At 37.6% G+C, this 17,892-nt stretch overlaps 2 protein-coding genes across 3 annotated transcripts; both read left to right on the top strand.

Moving 5' to 3' along the window:
* Positions 1-512: 512 nt before the first annotated feature.
* On the top strand, positions 513-1,210 carry LOC141803327 (galactose-specific lectin nattectin-like). The gene has a single exon (XM_074687292.1). It carries the CDS (start codon positions 683-685, stop codon positions 1,208-1,210), a length of 528 nt encoding a protein of 175 aa, XP_074543393.1. The 5' UTR covers positions 513-682.
* Positions 1,211-5,139: 3,929 nt separating this feature from the next.
* On the top strand, positions 5,140-16,322 carry cdca7b (cell division cycle associated 7b). Of its 2 annotated transcripts, none has more exons than XM_074686804.1 (10): positions 5,140-5,471; positions 6,624-6,767; positions 10,102-10,202; positions 10,670-10,922; positions 11,017-11,079; positions 12,502-12,681; positions 14,344-14,499; positions 14,618-14,767; positions 15,488-15,624; positions 15,918-16,322. In XM_074686804.1, exons 1-10 carry the CDS (start codon positions 5,454-5,456, stop codon positions 15,937-15,939), a joined length of 1,224 nt encoding a protein of 407 aa, XP_074542905.1. In that variant the 5' UTR covers positions 5,140-5,453; the 3' UTR covers positions 15,940-16,322. The 2 variants fall into 2 exon arrangements, with proteins under 2 accessions (XP_074542905.1, XP_074542904.1); XM_074686803.1 differs by having other exon boundaries at positions 5,141-5,471; positions 12,499-12,681.
* The last annotated feature ends 1,570 nt before the right edge of the window (positions 16,323-17,892 follow it).

Raw genomic sequence — 17,892 nt, 5'->3', positions numbered from 1 at the left:
TGTGTCTTTCTTCCTTTCAGCTCATACATGATTTTAACCCCAAAACAGACACTAAAGCTTTGCTGCACATGTGCTGGTCCATTTTGTGTTGATGGACAGATAGCTATTGGAGGATTTCCTTATTTCCCTATTCCTGTCCCAGTTTATGAGTATTTATAATCTGCATGCACTTCCTCAAAGGACTTTGAAACAGAGTCTTATACTAACAAACACTTCTTTACACTGAAATACATTTCTTAATGTGACCCAAATATGTCCATGAAACATAGCATATATAAGTATAACATATATCATATTTTTCTCTATAACATTAGCCAAGTAATCTGTGGTCTGACTCTATGATATATTCTAACTGAAATCTCAAAAACAGACACAATGCATGCTACATAAGTATTTATCTGTAAACAAATGCTCATATGTTTTTTGTGGGGAAAAAAAAGAAAAGTCAGTCACCAGGTACATCTTTTATTTTCATTAATTAAGTTAAATAAATCAGGATTTTGTGTGGCAAATCTAGATCAACCTTTGAGCATTAGTGCTGAGTTAAACTGACCAATGGGATCACACCATTGTTGTAAACATCCCCTCTGGAGCATATATAAAAGGAGACTTGCTGTGCCTCTTAAATATTATCTCTAACAGATTAAGGACTCCAGAGACAAAGAGAGACTCTGACAGAAACATGCTGCTGCTCCTCTTCATGTTTGCTCTGCCTCTGGGTGCTCTGGGTGCTGAGAGTGCTGTGGATGCTGTCCGTACTGTAGATGCTGCTCCTCCTCCAGATGACCGTCTCTTCAGGCTTCAGCGTGGTGGATGTCCCATGTTCTGGTACAACTTCAACGGTCGCTGCTACAAATACGTTGCCACACGTATGACCTGGGCTGATGCTGAGCTCCACTGTGTTTCACAGAGAGCCAACTTGGTGTCTATCCACAGTCGAGATGAAGATAATTTTGTCAAAGCTCTGATTAAGAACTTTGACCCTGCTGAAGGACGCACCTGGATTGGACTCAGTGACCGCCACAAAGAAGGCAGGTGGATGTGGTCTGATGGGTCTGCTGTCAGATTTGTCTCTTGGGCAAACGGCCAGCCAGACAACGCAGCAGGAAATGAACACTGTGGACACAAAAACTTTCATGAAAAATGGAATGATATCCCATGTACCATTACATATTCTTTTGTGTGCGCTTCTCACAGAGGTTGTCACTAGTAACTAAAAATATCTTATGTGATTCTACTCTGTGATTTTCTTTCTTCTATTATGTAGAATCATGTAAGCCCACTAGGTTATAATGCAACTAAGTACAGAGGCAATTCAACTTCATGTCTTTTCATTTCTTCTTATTCAATTTTTTTTCCAAGTGTTAGCAATGTAGAAAGGCAAGAAAAGAAGAAAAAAGTTCACAATTTCAACCATTCCATGTACAAAAAAGAGCAAGGAGAAGAAAATTTTATACTGCTTTTCATGTTTTGAACCCCTGGTCTACCAAGAATCTGAAGTATTTGCTTCTTTTGACCAAACGAGTCATCCAAAAAATTATTGTACCCCCCCCCCCCCCCCCCTTTTTTTTTTTTTTAATTTAGAGACCTGTAGAAATGTAGAAACTTAAAGGAAACGAATCACTGCACTGACATAAATAAACATGTGTAAAAGACGCTGTCTCATGTTTGAATATAATGTTCTTCTGAATACAATGAACTCTTTTATGATAATACATGTATCTTTAATTTCTTAAATTTGTGAACAGTCAGTAGAGTCAAGGAGTGCTGCCAGTATCTCAGTTCAAAGGTTGATAGCACAAATATTTTCTGGGCAAATAATGTCCTAATGGGTCGTACAGCATTGATGTCATGCAAACTCATATGGGTCTTGTTTACTGATCCCACTCACCCCCTGCTAATTTATCCTTTTTTTTTTCTTTTTTTTTTTACCCCAGGTCTAAGGCCAATTAATTGACAATTGTTAAAACTCCTGTGATTTAAAAAAAATTAGATAATAGCTGGATATAAAACAGAATAAAAACATCACTGATGAGCTTCAAAGTGACGGTACATCACATTTTCTCAGCACAGGTTTACAGCGAGTTATATGTTTTAGTGATAAAACTAATCAGGATGAGATTGTTGAAAACATTAATCTAAACCTGAACAGGGGAAAACAGCAAAAACATCGTATTAATATGATATAAAAAAAAATATGATTGAAAAAATTGCTGAACATGAGATGGCTCATTTTCTGTTAATTGACAAATAATATTCTTCAGGATTTCCACCAAATAATCACAGTTAGTGAACAGCAGCGTGAGTATTTATAGTCTCAGTGCACTCCCTAACTGGACTTTGAAACAGACATAGTTTTCTTATACTGACAAACACTTTTTAACACAAAAACACATTTCTTGATGTGACCCAAATATGTACATGAATAAAACATAGCATAAATAAATAAATACAATATCTGTGGATACCCTCAAATAAATTGAAACTTGAATCTAAAAAATTAGAAACAGTGTGTGCTTTCAATAAAACAATTAACAGATTTTTGCAATAAAAATGCTAATAAAAATGTCATCACAAAAAAACAAACAACAAAAACAAAAACAAAAAAAAAAACAAAGCCTGACAACATTGTTATGGTTCTGTTCTGGTTTCTGATGGTGAGACTGAACGGGTCAAATGGGTTACAGACACATTTAATTAAAATGGTTCCTGTAACTGCTTGAAAAAAAACAGATGTTCTGTCATAATACTTTTTTAGAGACATTGTGTGAACTATTTTCTTCTCTGTTTTCCTCATGAGATTCATAATCATACTGTAAATATCTAACTATCAAAGACACCTAACAGTTAACTATTGACCTGAATGTGCCTGGTTCCTGTCAATAGTGAACATTTATTGCTTCTGTTTTGTTTCCTTGTTACCATTTTACAGTCCTGGTTAATAAACACTCAATCACTCCCCATCACATTTCTTATCAGACTAAACATTTTCTTATCACTCCTCTTTTAAAACATAAAGTAAATGTTAATGGTTGGCACATTTTCCAGAAGTGTCCTACTTTAAGAACCAGTATGGTTCCGAGGATCCGAGCTGGATCGCTGTGTTCACATATGCCCAAACAAACCAGACTATCAGGGGGGCTGCCCACTATTTTGGAACAACTGCCTCAAACGATCCAGGTGTGAATACACCCTAAAAGAACTGCAGTTTGGTTCTCTCAACTTTGTCCCTACGTTCTCCTTATGTTTTAACCTTTGAGGAATGTTAGTTTTTGGTTATAACTTGGTTGTATTGAAATTCCCCCACAACCTTTAAAACCATAATTAGAACAGGTATTTATAAGTACAGGTACATAAAAGTACAGGTATGAGAAAAAACACCCAATGTGTCATATGAGATACAAAAAAAATGTAACATTGACAAAATGATACAGCAATATTTTTGTGGATTCAAAAGGGTTAGTGAGCACATCACTTCCAAAAAGGTGTTTTTTTTTAAGCATATGCTCATATTTTTTGAAAGACATAGATGACCTCAATGCAAGAAAAAAAACAATGGCATTGTGGTTGATAGCATATGCTGAAGTATTAACAGCATATTTACAACATTTTATGTGTCAGCACATCATCTATAAAGACATTCAATGTTATATTGAGGGTGAGTTTTGGTTTAATGTTCAGTTTTTACAAATTGCTCAATTTTAAGTGTCCATCAAAGTCTGGTCACCCAGCAGATGTGAATGTACAGAGTGAAATAGCTCAGATATGGAAAAAGCTTTGAATGATGCTCTCTTTGGTTGTAAAATAATAAGATAGACAGATATCTAGTGATGATACAAGGTGGTCACATTTTAGATATCTTTTATTAGCTTCTGTTTCTTTATTTACACCCAAATAACTCACTGTGTACTGGCCCAGCCTGATCACAGTTACCCCAAGTCACAGTCATACCTCCATCTAGTGTCCAAAGTGAGTAAGTCATCCAAAATGTCAACGTGACTACTCAATTTACATCCAGTCACACACGCTACTAGATTGGCCCCAAGAGAAGTAGTTTTAATTTTATTTCAGAACTGAATAAATTTTAAAATTACTGTCTTTAATATGATGTTCCCCCACCTTCATATACATCCCACACACTCTCAAGAGATTTGCTTCAGGAACAGCTGATCAAAAGAAGGGGTTTTCATACACAAGTTGATCTGAAACTTCATTTTGATCCATCCAAGATTTCAATTTCTTCATAAATAAAGTTAATACTTTCTGTAGTTGCTGTTACTTGGTTTATTATTATTATTTTTTTTACAAGGTTTGAACTATGTACGCCTCTTCTCCTCTCTACAGAAAATTGCCACAGCAATCACACTTACAATTGTACCAACAGTAATAAAGGCCTTTTTACCAAATGAAGTTTCGTTTATTACTGAAGAAGGAGAGGGGGCGTTAGCCAGCTTACTTTCATAATTTATTTTGTGAAGCTCTTTTTCTGTTCAGTTTGGTTAGCAGACACAAGATGGTAAGGGCCTATCTTAGTAGGCTTATCAGTAGTGGCTGCTGCACTAGCTCCACTATCCGTTTCCACATGTTCCTTTATTACAAACAACATTAACGAGATGTGTGGGCGGCAAAATTTAACAGAAACAAGTATTTTCTTACTGTTTTGATGCCTGCTCTGGGACCATCAGTCGTCACACTGGTGAATGTGCATGCTCGTATGGCCGAGCTGCAGCAAGAGACTGCAGGACCAAGTGGGTACCTCTGGGTCACCTGACCTGAAACTGCAACTTTACAAAAATGTCTTTTGGGTGGACCAGGGAGAGCGCAAACATATCGAATAAGAAAAGGGGAAAAGGGGCACTTTGACTATTATATTTCTGTAAGTAGTTTCTGAAAGCTAAACAACAATGGAAGATAAATAAAAATGAATACAAGCTTAATATGTCACCCCTCCTTTGGTGTGCACAATTGGCGGTAAAATAACAACTATCTTTAATGTAAAACGTTTATGTGTGCAAACACAATGCTAGACAAAGCACTTAGTGAGTCACAAGACCATCAGAACAATGTGGCAGCGGAAAACTGTAAGATACAGTTTACACTCTAAACCACGCCCACGTAGCATTTTCGCGCGAAAGTCCGGACTGTACCATTGTGAGACTAGGGGTGGCTCAAGATGTAAGATACTCCCAAATATACCAAGACACATCTTTATCCAAATTGAAAGGCACATTTAGTCTCATAGTGAATATATTTCATCGTAAATCTTAGATATTTTTTAAACTTATATCCACTTTATTTTAGAAAGATTTTTTTCCTACTGACTGTAGATGAAATCCCCTCGCTTTCAAACCCCGTAATTGTCCGGCGGTTAATTTTTAAATCCACCTTTACACACTGGAGTTGAAGAGAAAGCTTTCTGTTTTGGACAAACTGTTGCAGGAAACTCCGTTAAAATGACGCGTACTCCAACGGTAAGTTCGAGAAAATGTCGTGTTGTTTTGGATATCGTTTCCTTGTGTGTGTCTGTTTCGACGAGAAGTCGCAATGAATCAAGATGAACACCGTGATAACAGCTCATGTTGCTTTGTGACCTGAACCAGCTATAAAGATGCATTCATTTATCTCATATCTATTCATTTTAATTTTTTCAATTTTGCGAATTCAAGACAACCTGCCAAGAATATGTTTTAAGTCGTATGATTTAACCAGCGTACCAGAATATTACATGTAAAATTTTCTGCTGAAGTGAATTTTTTAACGTTAAGGTTATGATCAACAACTTAAAATATAATGAAACTGTATGTTTTCTGTCGGGGAGCAAAGTAAGTCAGTCAACTTTATGTCAGTCTACTCGTGGGTCACAGGTCAGCACCCTTCATGTTAACAAATGTAAACAAATATGACTCATGTCGAAAAAAATAGGCCAGAACATGCTTAAAGCCTTAAAACATGAAGCCAGTGCATAATTAATCACCCTTTGTTGAAGATAAAAGGCTATTGCCACGTTGCTAGAGGTGGCATCAAAGTATAAACACTCAGTAGGGGAGAGTGGGGTAAGATGACACACCCTAATAAACTTGCCTCTTTTTCTATGCCTCTATCTGCCATCATGTGTCATTATAATCGGGAAGCACTTATTTGTACCTGGCATTGTTCACAAGAAGTAACAGGATCAAGTGTTCAGTATTTATTTAAACATAAAATAGTTTTTTGTAGTCAAAGCAAACTTTATGCATTATAACTGTAATGAATATTACTTTTAGCATGCTGGTGATCTGCCAACATATGAAACAAAGTAAAGCACTATACACATGGAGAGTCCGAATGTTGGGAAGTAAAGTGAGCCATTGGTTAAGGCCACCTTAATACCAAAATCTTGTGCAACTTCAAGAAAGAAACTACCTTAACTTCTGGAAAAATGTTATCACACGCTTCATTCAGATAGAAAACTCCACAGATACATTGTGTGCAGCTAACCAAAATCTACTTGAATAGCCTTTATTATCTACCCTTTACCTGATCTGTCATGATCTCTGTATAATAATTCACAGCATTAATTCACACAATCCTCTTCAGCCTGGTTGAATAAAACTTTTTTTTTTTTTTTTTTTGTCTGCTGGCAGGCTCTGCGCTTCAAATCCAAGTTCATCACTTCCGAGCTTGCTCATCTGTTCAGCCAGTCGGATAGTGAGGAGGATTTCGAAGGATTCAGCGAGGATGAGGAGGAAAGTGCTTCAGGGTGTTTTGACAAACAGCTGAAGAGGAAGGTATGAGTAAATTACTTTCAGCTGTTTTATTTACCCAAAAATCAGTGTGTGTGTGTGTGCGTGTGTGTGTAAAAGAGGTGGGAGAAAATATCAAAAGATAGTCCTTGCCAATGTAATGTAATTATTGATATGAGGGGGCTAAATTTCTTTATTTTCATTGAATAGATACAGGCTAGATTTCCCTGACAATTTTACTCGCGGTGTCTCTGCATCATGACTTCTAGCGTTGGTGCTCCAAAATTGAAGAGTATGCGGAAGTGCTGAAACCTGCAGTTCATGAGCTTGAGGCTGGCTGCAGAAGCACCAGAAACCACACACACACCAATTTAAGAACAGACGATCTCTATCTTGAGTGTCTAATTTCTCTATCAATACATTCTATACAGGGAGTGAATTATTTTTTTTCTAATTTTTAATTTTTTAAGTTATAAAGAATACAAGTTATGCCAATGTAGGGGCATGGCTGACTTCACTGATACATATCGTAGTCTATGTCACCCATTTATTTCTGATACCGAGTTTTGGAGAGCATGATAGTCGGAAAGAAAAAGTGGACTTGACCTGCAAAGGGACTACAGATGTAAATAAGCTAAGTCTACAGTGCATCAAATGGTGACATTTATGTTAAATATTGTACATGGTCTCTTTATAAATAATTTAGATGAACTAAATTAAATAAAAACAAAGGAAGCATTTTGGCAACCAAAGCTGGCATTAGCTCTTTTTTTATTCAGACGGGCTTATTTAAAACTGTAATCAGTATAAAAATGTCTGGTTATTCTGTGGTCAGTTGTCAGAAACAATACTTTTCCATGGAGTCAACTGTAGTCGAGTTTGACATTTACAGAGCTACTGGTGTTTCAGAGTTAAAAGTGACCGTGCTAACTGGTGTCTCACAGCCAACGAACATGTCTGTGATTGTGGCTGACAGTCACCATCTGTTAACAGGGTCACACTTAACACTGAAACACTAGCAACGTCTGAATGTTTTCAAAGGTGGCTTTTTTTTAAATCAAACCTCAGTATACCAGGTTTGGCTGTAAAGAAATAATTTTAATTTCCAGATTTTATGTTCATAGTAAATTAACCAGTCTTGTTATTAATTCTGAAATACAAACCATTAATATTCTGTTATAATTGGTACAGTTCTTAATCTTGATGTAGTTTTCTTGACCTAGGTCTTAGCGGTCAGTGTGCTTGTAGTTGGTTTGGGGGTTTTCTATGTTATTGACTCAAGTTCATGTCTTTATAATCCACAGTCTGGAAAGTGTCAAAGGATAATACAGTTAAAGGCATTGAGTGACCTGTATGTTTGAAACCATCTCTGGGATATATGCTGCATTTTCCCCTAAAAACGTCTGTCCACATGTTAATGTTTTCCATCTACTCACTTGTTCCTCACGAACCCTTTGACTGTTTACTATCTCTCAAACTGGTGTTATTTGGGCTAAAAAAATGTTTTTTGGTGGTTAGGCCTGTCACGATAACAAATTTTGCTAGACAATAATTTTCCAAAATATTATTGCAGATAAACGATATTGTTGTCAATATTATTTTGATTTTTTTTTTTTTTCATTTTTTCATAGATGTAATTATGATAAATGGGATAATTAAGTGAGTACACCATATCAAAAGCAAGAGACTTTAATTTCTTAAGAGTATTTAACTGTAATTAAAAGGTCAGGATCTTTTAAATAAGATAAATTAAACAAAAAATATAATAAATTTAACAAACAAGAAAGAGAAAAAAATACAATGAAAATGAAATGGACTCTCTTTTAGAAAAAAATACATGTCAATGAAAATAATTAATACTAATCAAAAACAATAAAACATAGACCCTGTCTCTAAAGAAAAAACGAAACTCCAAAAAAAACAAAAAACCCACAACAATAAAAACTATAGCCAAAAGGGAGTTTATACAGTTCCTGAATTGTTTGTAACATGTCCTTTTTCCCAGTCAATCCGTACTGTCTGTCAAACATTTTTAACATTTCTGGCTTTCAACCGTATTGAAGGGCTGCATTTCTTTGGCAATGTAGCTGTCTTTGAGCGCCCACCATTTGGTGCTTATATTTCTATTAACTTTGCAGACCAAAAGCCTCAGTAAGAGCGTATTGTCAAAGAACAAGGCTCCGCTGCACCTCCCCTTCTTCTTCTTCGTCGCCACTATTTTCAAACAAATGCAACATATCAGCTCGTTGGTGTTCATGAGCTCATACTTTGTTCATTCTGATAAAAAACAAAATATTCCCACACTGGGACTGTGGTAGGCGGCTTAAAAACCGTATATTTCGTGCCATCACTCATATTAGCGTGTGTTTCCTCCTTACCCCTCAGGACGCTCGCTTCAGCTCTCTCCGAGTGTACGCATGAGCAGCCCCATCGCAAAAGGTGCCAAAGATCGCATTTTTGACAGGTGCTCACTCCGCTATAAATCCGCTATAGAACCTATGCATCCCGATGTTAGGAAAGATAGACGTAGTGAGCCATCTTCTCATTCAGCCTCTTTGGTCGAAAGAGAGGAGGAAAACAAACATGCCTGCACGTTTCAGTGTATCGAGGCTGGCAAACTTACCGAGGACGTTTTTATTTATCGTTCGGTTAATTGATTTATTGATTATGACAGGCCTATTGGTGGTTAACACTCTCACGCCACTTGACCAACAATTGCACTGCCAAGATGCAGCCGTAACAGTTTACAAACAGTTAATTGGTCTATCAGGTTTCTCATGTGGAATCTTAAAGAACTGCAGTTTGAGCACTTCTGCATGGGCGTCATATTTTCACACTAGGGGTTGCTGCTTGGTTAGTGTGTGGTTATCTAAAAAAAAAAAAGAAGGAAATGCAATGCACAAGACATACAGCATTGAAGGAATGGAATCAGACTGAAAAAGACTGTTGTTACTAACATCACAGTGAATACGGCTGTGGCTGTTAGTGGTACAGTCACAGAGGTAAATAAAAGAAAGATTTATGTTGTCAAGTCTGCATGAAAGCGAGCTGTTTTTGTCTTTGTTCCAGTCACACAATAGATTATTTTCCAGTTTGACTTTTTTTTTTCAAGAAATGTCTAAACTCTGCACCAGTCAGCTTTGCAGTCCTTGTAACGTGTGGCCCCCAATGACAGCTGGGATAGCTCCAGCCCCCCTCGACCCAGAAAGGGGAAAGCAGCAAAGATAATGAATGGATGAATCACACATTTTGCCAAAAGGGATTTTTATTCTTGATAGATGATTAAGTATTGGGATGTACGTTGCATGATTCTTTTGCAAGATATGGATTATCTTGTAATTATCTTAATTACCCAGAGACGTGTCTCTTGTGTCTCCAGATGGCTGGTTCAGAGGAAGACAGTGATGTGGACACAGGCTTTTACTCCGATGGAGAGGACACTGCTCCATCGAAGAGGAGGAGTCTCTTAGTAGCTCTGAGGTGTGTGTATGCATGTGTAGACCTGTACAAGCAGGAAATTGGTTGCCTTTCTATTTATGTTTTTAGTTGTAGCTCTATTTTATTTTTGCCTCTGTGAACAATATCTCATAAACAAATAGCACATACAAAGAAGACCACAAAGGTGTAGTAATACAATCAAGATTATTACCTGCCTTTTATTACATAGCATCAACTGTCAGGTCCAGTCACGCGAAGTTAAAGTAACACAGTAACAAAGCTGAGCAAAGTTTCTAATACATCAGAAACTCTTGTTTGTTCTTTAGAAACAAAGTACACTTCAGACACATTGAAGAGTTGAATCTTTTTCTGAACACTCACATCTCTATTCACACAGACAGAGAATACAAGTGGAGTGCTGTATCTCAGTGATGTAACAGCTCAGTCCTGATTGTATTGTATTGATTTTTTGGTGACTAAACAAATCTTACTCCACTCTTGCTCCTCAGGTTTCCAGTCAAAAGATTGTCCTCTCCAAAGCAAGACACGAGAAAGAAAAATAACAAAAGGTCAGAGAAAGTCTCTCCTACTGTACAGAGAAGCAGAACAGACCTGAGGAAGCAGGAGCAGCTGCCTCAGCAAAGGGACGAGGAGGAGGAGGAGGAGGAGGAAGAGAAGAAGGAGGAGGGGGAGGACCAAGCGGAGGTCCTGTCTCCAAGTTTGAGGAAGCGAGACAAGAACATCCAGGAAAACAAGGCCATGGTAGTGATCTCTTTCTTTTTTGGGAGTTGTCTCCACTTTTTGACAAACTGTGTCCCAAACTGCTGTTTCATTCTGTTGTCATGTTGTCTTCCAGCTGGCAAAGCTGTTTGCAGATCTGAGCACTGTGGCTGACCTGACTCCTCCCACCACCCCTCCAGTGAGTGCAAACACTAGCAGCAGCTCCTCATAATATCATGGTAGAGAACCAACCAATCTTTAAAGGGGACATATCATGCTGATCCATGATTCAATACTTACATATAACAAAATAAAGTTGAAAACAAGACCTTTCACCCCCTGAATTTTCAAAAAATTAGATATTGTATTTTTTCTGATAACCTAGAACGAGATTTGATGAAAATAGGTCATTAACATTTGGCTTCGAGATTTCGACTTCATTGACGACATGAGGATCCTCTCTTTTTATTGGAGTAATCTGATAAAGCAGCTCCTCCACTGTGAAGTCAGTTAGTCACACAACCGCCACCGAGGGATACACCCACCAAGAGCTGAGTATAAATAAAGCTCCCTACTATCTCTGGCTAACTTGACTGAGTGCTAACATAGTGACGAACTGACGGTAGAGGTGATCTTTAGACTACACTTTCAGCATGATGGATAAAACAGACAGAAAAGTGAAGGAGCAGTTATACCTGTTATAGAAATAGTTTATTGGTGAGGTCTGCCTATATTTCCACGTATAAACTCTACATGTTACAGTACCGGTTTGACTCACCACACTGAAGCGTCCTGAGATGATTTGTGTCGAGGTGGATTTTCTTCCTCCTGAGCTGCAGAACCATCCTGGTCTGACTCGGGGTCCAATACAAAAGGACGTATCCTACACTCTGCCATTTTATTAGTGCTATCAATGCCTTACGGTGAAGTTTTGGCAAACAGCAAACTCGCTCGGTCTGCTCCATTCAATGTGGCGATTTTGTAAATACTGCCATGCTGCAAAAACCGCCCCCTGGCTCTACCCCCTCCGCCCCTCTGATAGAACTGACCAATCAGAGCACAAAGGACTGTGATGTTGCGAGGTTACTGGAGGTCATTCTCGAAACGGAGCGTTTCAACCAGATCTTCAGAATGGCCTAAAATGAGGATATTGAGAACTCTATTGTGGAGCAATGAAGGAACTAAATGACTTGTACTGAGGGCAGAAATGCTTTACAGGCATCCTAGTCTGGCATAGTGAAAAGGAGAAACAAGCATGATTTGTCCCCTTTAAAGATTGTTGATCACCAGTTGACTGATTACTCATGCTGATAATTTTTATTTCAATATAATCTGTGTTGGTTGATGTTTACATTCACAAGGCTGCTCAAAAAAGGAAGTTAGTGAAAGTCAGGCTGCAGTAGAGCAATTACAGCAATTTTCCTTGAGCAAAATGGTATTCATACTGATGAAAATATATTCAGTCACAATCATCTTTTCTGAATAATAATATAATAATTATATTTCATACTTAATGGGATCGAAAACAATTACTGGCTAATTTTCAAACTCTAAAGGCTTAAATGAAATTTTTTGTTTCTTGTTCTGATTTTCAAACTGTTTTGTTGTAATTTTGCAGAAGAAGAAGCGAGTGTCCGAGAAATCAACACTACGAAAACGCAGGTTTGAGTCAGACCCGGGGTCAGAAAGGAGAAACCCGTCCCGTAAAGCGCGTCCTCCAGAGAACTTTGGTGTGGAGGAGAAGAAGGAGCCGGTGACTGTCAGGGCCCGCAGGATTGTAGATGTCAGGAAGCTGATGGAGGTACGACACGCCACATTTATATCTATGACTAGAAGGTAGTCAGGTATTTCTTATTATGTGAAAAACTGAACAAAGAAAAGTTGTTTCCAAAAGAAGAAATGAAGTCCAGTCAAAATGCTTCAAAACAAAAGCACAGCTTGGCACGAGTCACGTTTTTACAACAGTGGGTGATGTTGTGAAGTTTTCAATTTTATTTTTTTTGTTTTGACGGATTGTAATGATTTCATAAGTTTGAGGAATCAATGAACCTCTTCATCTACAAATAAAACATCAGGGCTCAAGACTGCAACCAAAATGGTTGCACATGCAACCTTGTTTTCAGCTTGTGCGAGTAAAAATTTCATCTGGTTGCGCTTGTGCTAGTGCATATGTCTTAATACTCCATCTATCACAGACACTGTACAAGACATTGTGGATTAAATTCGCCCTCTCTCTCACTGGCTCAGCCAGTCTCCTCCACCTTAACTCTTTCAATAACGACATGTGTTTCACTATTTTAGAGTCAGTCTTCTCACTACAAGATTCACGCTGCTCTGAACTCTCCTGGTTGAAAAGGATGCTGCGTTAGAGCAGAGCTACGTTAGTTTAACTCACGTCATATCATGTCAACACCAAAAAAGAAAGAAAAAAAACAGCTGAGGCTCTGATAAACTCTTCATCAACGAGTGCTGCTCAGTTATCTGTCTCCATCTCTGAGGTCTCCTGCAGCGTCTTTGGATCATACCAACTAAGAGAGAAGGGGTGGATGGTTTTTGAGTTTTCGATATAACGCCTAAGTACGGGACTTGATTTGACTTAGAAAAATTTTAGAGCTCACAGGAGCACACTTAAAGTTGGGGGAAAATCAGGAGAAATCACAAGCCAGGAGAACAGCGGGAGAAAGAGTTATGGGAGACTCCCTCCATGTACAGGAGTGTTGGCAGCCTGCCAGCACTTCGATGGGTAAAAGTGAGTTCATGTATGACACAGATTGACAGAGACGAAAACTAGAAACGTTTTCTCTATCACTTTTGGTTAGTTTAGGTACCTTTTGAGGTTATTTGAGTACCATTTGTAAACTCACTTAGGAATTTTAGTCATTGTTTTTATTTTTTATTTTATTTTCTTAACAATAAATGTTTTTTTAACTATGACAACCCTGATTTGTACACACATGCATGTCTGTTGTTATTATTTGCTTTTATTTAAGAAGCATTTTTATTGTCTTCTTTTAAAGTTACATAAAAAATAACCTGGTTTTTCAGCCAGAGCTTGTTGCAGACAAACTTCATATTTACAGTAAAATATTTAGCAAAATCAAAGCTAGAGTTACTACACACAAATAAATGAATAGAAATAAATGGTGTGACCAAATCATGTGCTGGTGCGACAAACTGAGAAAGTTGCTACCAGTGAAAAAGTTATTGTAGAGCCTTGAACATGATTTAGTATAACTTCTGTTAACTCACTCTTTCTTTGTAAGACTTCAATGAACATGCAGCATAGTTAGTTATATATATTTATATGAGTCAGCAGTTTTATTAAAAAGATGAATTGAAAACTGAAGAAAATCAGGTATTTTATAAGACGACTTGATTTATCCTGTTTATCCAAAAAGAACAGGGGGACAGTTAAATGTAATAAACTGTTACATTTGCATTGTGTGTGCTTGTGATTGGTTAGGTGGACGAGGAACAAATCGATGAGGGGAAGAAAAGAAGGAAGAGCAGCAGCCCCAAGAGGGGCAAGTACGTGGTGAGGTCAGTGGATGATATCACAGAAGAAGACCTGGAAAACATCGCTTACCGCAGCAAAGACAAGATCTGGGACAAAGAGAATGTGAGTTTGTTGATCTATTTCTCTCTTAAACCAAACTAATCTGTCGGGTGTTGGTGCTGTCCTTCACTGTTTATGTGTGTAAAGTGTGTGTGTGTGTGTGTGTTTTGGTCTCTTTTAGGGCAGCTCGTGTCACCAGTGCAGACAGAAAACTCTGGACACCAAGACAGTGTGTCGCAGTGGAGTCTGTGTGGGGGTCAAAGGTCAGTTCTGTGGGCCCTGTCTCAAGAACCGCTACGGGGAGGACGTACGAGAAGTTCTGCTTGACCCGGTCAGTACTGGTGAACATTAACACAATAAACACATAAACAATTTTGATTTGATTAACTCGACGTTCAAAATAACTTTTTCCTGCTTTGAAGTGTAAAAGAGGGTAGTATAAGTCAGGCAGAATAAATAATTAAAGGAAAATATTAAAATACTCAAAAAAAGAGATTTTGGTGCAGTGGTAAAGAGAGAATCTGTCAGAATCTTGTCTTAGATAAATGTATTTTCCTTATCAAATCAATATTTAATTACAGCGGAGAGTAGGCAGTCACACTCTTCTGTGTTTTTATAGTTGTAGTTGCTGCTGAACAAAAGCGAACAGATACTTGACCAAACACACTTGTTTGTTGTGTCGATCACAGTTTTATTGGACAAACTTGTTCAAAGATAACTGTTTGGATTGTGTCCCAGACTTTTTCCTTTTGCACCCATGTAATGAATATTTGTAGAAACCAGTGACACTGTGAGGAAGTTATCATTGTGTCCAGAATAACAAATCAGTGCCCACTTATCAACAAAGATTCTGCCAAAAAAGGAACAAGAAAATTACAAATTTAAATAAATTCACAAGTTAATACCAGGATCTTTTTTTCCAGCAACACAGAAAAGAAAGAATGGAAACAATCATTAAACCTCAAATAGGTTTCATGTTTGTCGTGAATTTCATGAAAAAAAGAAATAATAAATCTTTGTATTCAAGTCAGAACCTTCTTTTAATTTTCAGACTTGGTGTTGTCCAATCTGCCGACAAATGTGTAACTGCAGTCTGTGCCGAAAGAAGGAGGGTCGCTGTGCCACTGGCATCCTGGTTGGGTTGGCACGATACAACGGTCACGACAACGTCCACGAATATTTGGAGAGGTACGACCCCTCACACTCACCACACAGTCTCATGTTGCTGACACGGAGGGACGTGAAAATAAAAATGAAATGTACGTCGCTACAATAAAAGTGTGATAATGTCCCTCTCAGATTGTAATTCTATCAAACATTAGAAAAGTATAACCTTTCTGTCACTGATTTTTTTAGTAATCTCTGAGAGATTGGAATGTGAATTTTTAAATATCATTGTAATGTTTAGATTTTTTTTTTTATTTAAGTCAAAGAAGTAATTGACACATAAAACATGCTAAGATCCTGTGTCTCCATCACAGCATTCAGAAGGAGCTGCAGTAAAGTCCAGAGAGGAGAACCTACTGACACAGATGAGACGTGGATTCAGCTCAGTACTGTTGAACTCAACTTCATGCACATTTTGTTTTCGTTTTTAGTCAAGTTTTTATCTTAAGAAAAAAGAAAAAAAAAGAGTTTTTTATGTCCTCTAAACATAAGGCACATACTCTGTTGTGGTTTTTATATCCTGACTTTGAGATGCAGAGTTTAATTGTTTTAAAGTCAGTTCTCAAACTTGTGTTGTATATTTTCATATGAGCATATCTGCTCTTCCTCAACATACGGTTTGGTTATTTTCTGTGTTACGGATGCAAATAGAGTTTTTATAGCAACAGTTTTTCTTAAAGTTAAACTTTACATCACTTGTCCGTTCACTGTGCGTTTTAATAAAGAATGACATTATTTTAATGATTTGTCTTGTTTTTATATTTTCTTTTTGCAGACTTTACAGCATGTTTGAGCAGTGTCTTTTGCAAAAACATCAAAAGATGTCTGATCGGTTACTGCAGGCGAGTTTTGGAAGCTTGAAGTATGAGTCTGTCAGGGGTCAGTTCCAGGATGAAATGACCAGGTAGTGAGTCAGCTGACCTCAGGTAATGATCAGGTACCTCTGCTGCAGGGTGAAGAGAAGGGTCGCACCATGAGCCACAGTCCTCATTAGGCACCACAGGTGTGAAAAGCTTTTTTTAAATTTCACTTCATCACTGGTAATTCTATGATTTATTTGACTATAAGGGTGATATAGATCTTCACACAGGTTCTCGAGTTCTCTCAGAAATGAAGCTGTTTACATTTCATGTGAATTATATGCTGCAATTTGCAGTCAAAGTCTAAACCAGTAAATTATCTTGAATCCAGAGTGATGGGGAGATGGAGTCTAATCATAACAAAAATGTCTGCGTTGTTACACTTTCACGTTGAACTTTTTTTTTCACCCTCAGAACTCCACAAAATCCCCTCAGGGTGCTCGGGAAAGCAGTAAATTTAGGTGTTTTTGAAGCGCTTCAAAGGATTGACATGTCAAAGGTGTGCGTGAGACGACTACTACATGATGCTTTTAGTAAACTCGCAGTCAGAGTGAACTGACGGTGAACTCTCACAAGACACACTTTGATCTGCGCTACACTCAGGTCTTTATGTCGAGTCCCTGAAGCAGGAGGCTTATCGGTTTATTATTCATCCACACAATTCTAAGTACTGCAGCTGGTCGTAGCAGCTCACTGTTAAGTCGTTTTTTCTTCCTGAGGACAGGTTGTCTCATAACTGCACAGGTCACAGGTTGAATAGGAGCAGCAGCAGTTTGGAAGTACAGGAACAGTTTATTCTTCATCATCATCATTGTCACTGTGACCACAATACAGCTGAGAGCTGACTACTAGAATTTTGAACCATTGTCCAACGTTTGATATAATGTTAACATTAAATAAAAACAAGATGGGCCTTATTTCATTTTGGAAGTGACGTCTAATTCTGTTGTTTCACCGTTTTGTTTTCAGTTTAGAGAAGAAATATTCCCAACAGACCCAAAAAAGTTGTGAAAGTAAGTGAAAGATTGTTTTCTTTTTTATTTTCAGCTGTGATAAATACAGCTGTAATGCTAACGTTCTAGCATGACTGATTCTTAAAGCTAAATATAAGATGACACAAGATAAATATATAGAAACAATGGCACTATGAAGGATTTCACAAGAAGACACCCCTACTTTGAAAAAATTTTCTTTGTCTGTTGGAAGAACTAATCTCTTTCAACTTTAACATTATGACCGTGCTTCCATTGATTTGTCTCTTTTGCATTCATGCTGTTCAGTTTGCAAGTGTCTAGTGGCTTTTTGCAAATCGTCTCACACCTACTGGCCACCATACTATGGAATCTAAAATGATCTGAGGTTGATTTTGAAAACCTTATTTCATAACTATGATACATGTGGTCTGTTTTGGGGATTGAGTTGTTTATAT

Source organism: Halichoeres trimaculatus, unplaced genomic scaffold (genome assembly GCF_033239565.1).
Source record: "Halichoeres trimaculatus isolate MK-OKI-2021-1 unplaced genomic scaffold, fHalTri1.1 fHalTri1_scaffold_14, whole genome shotgun sequence".
In the NCBI taxonomy this organism is placed as follows: domain Eukaryota; kingdom Metazoa; phylum Chordata; class Actinopteri; order Labriformes; family Labridae; genus Halichoeres; species Halichoeres trimaculatus.
Note: the sequence above shows the minus strand (reverse complement) of the source record. Positions and strands in the feature narration are given on the sequence as shown.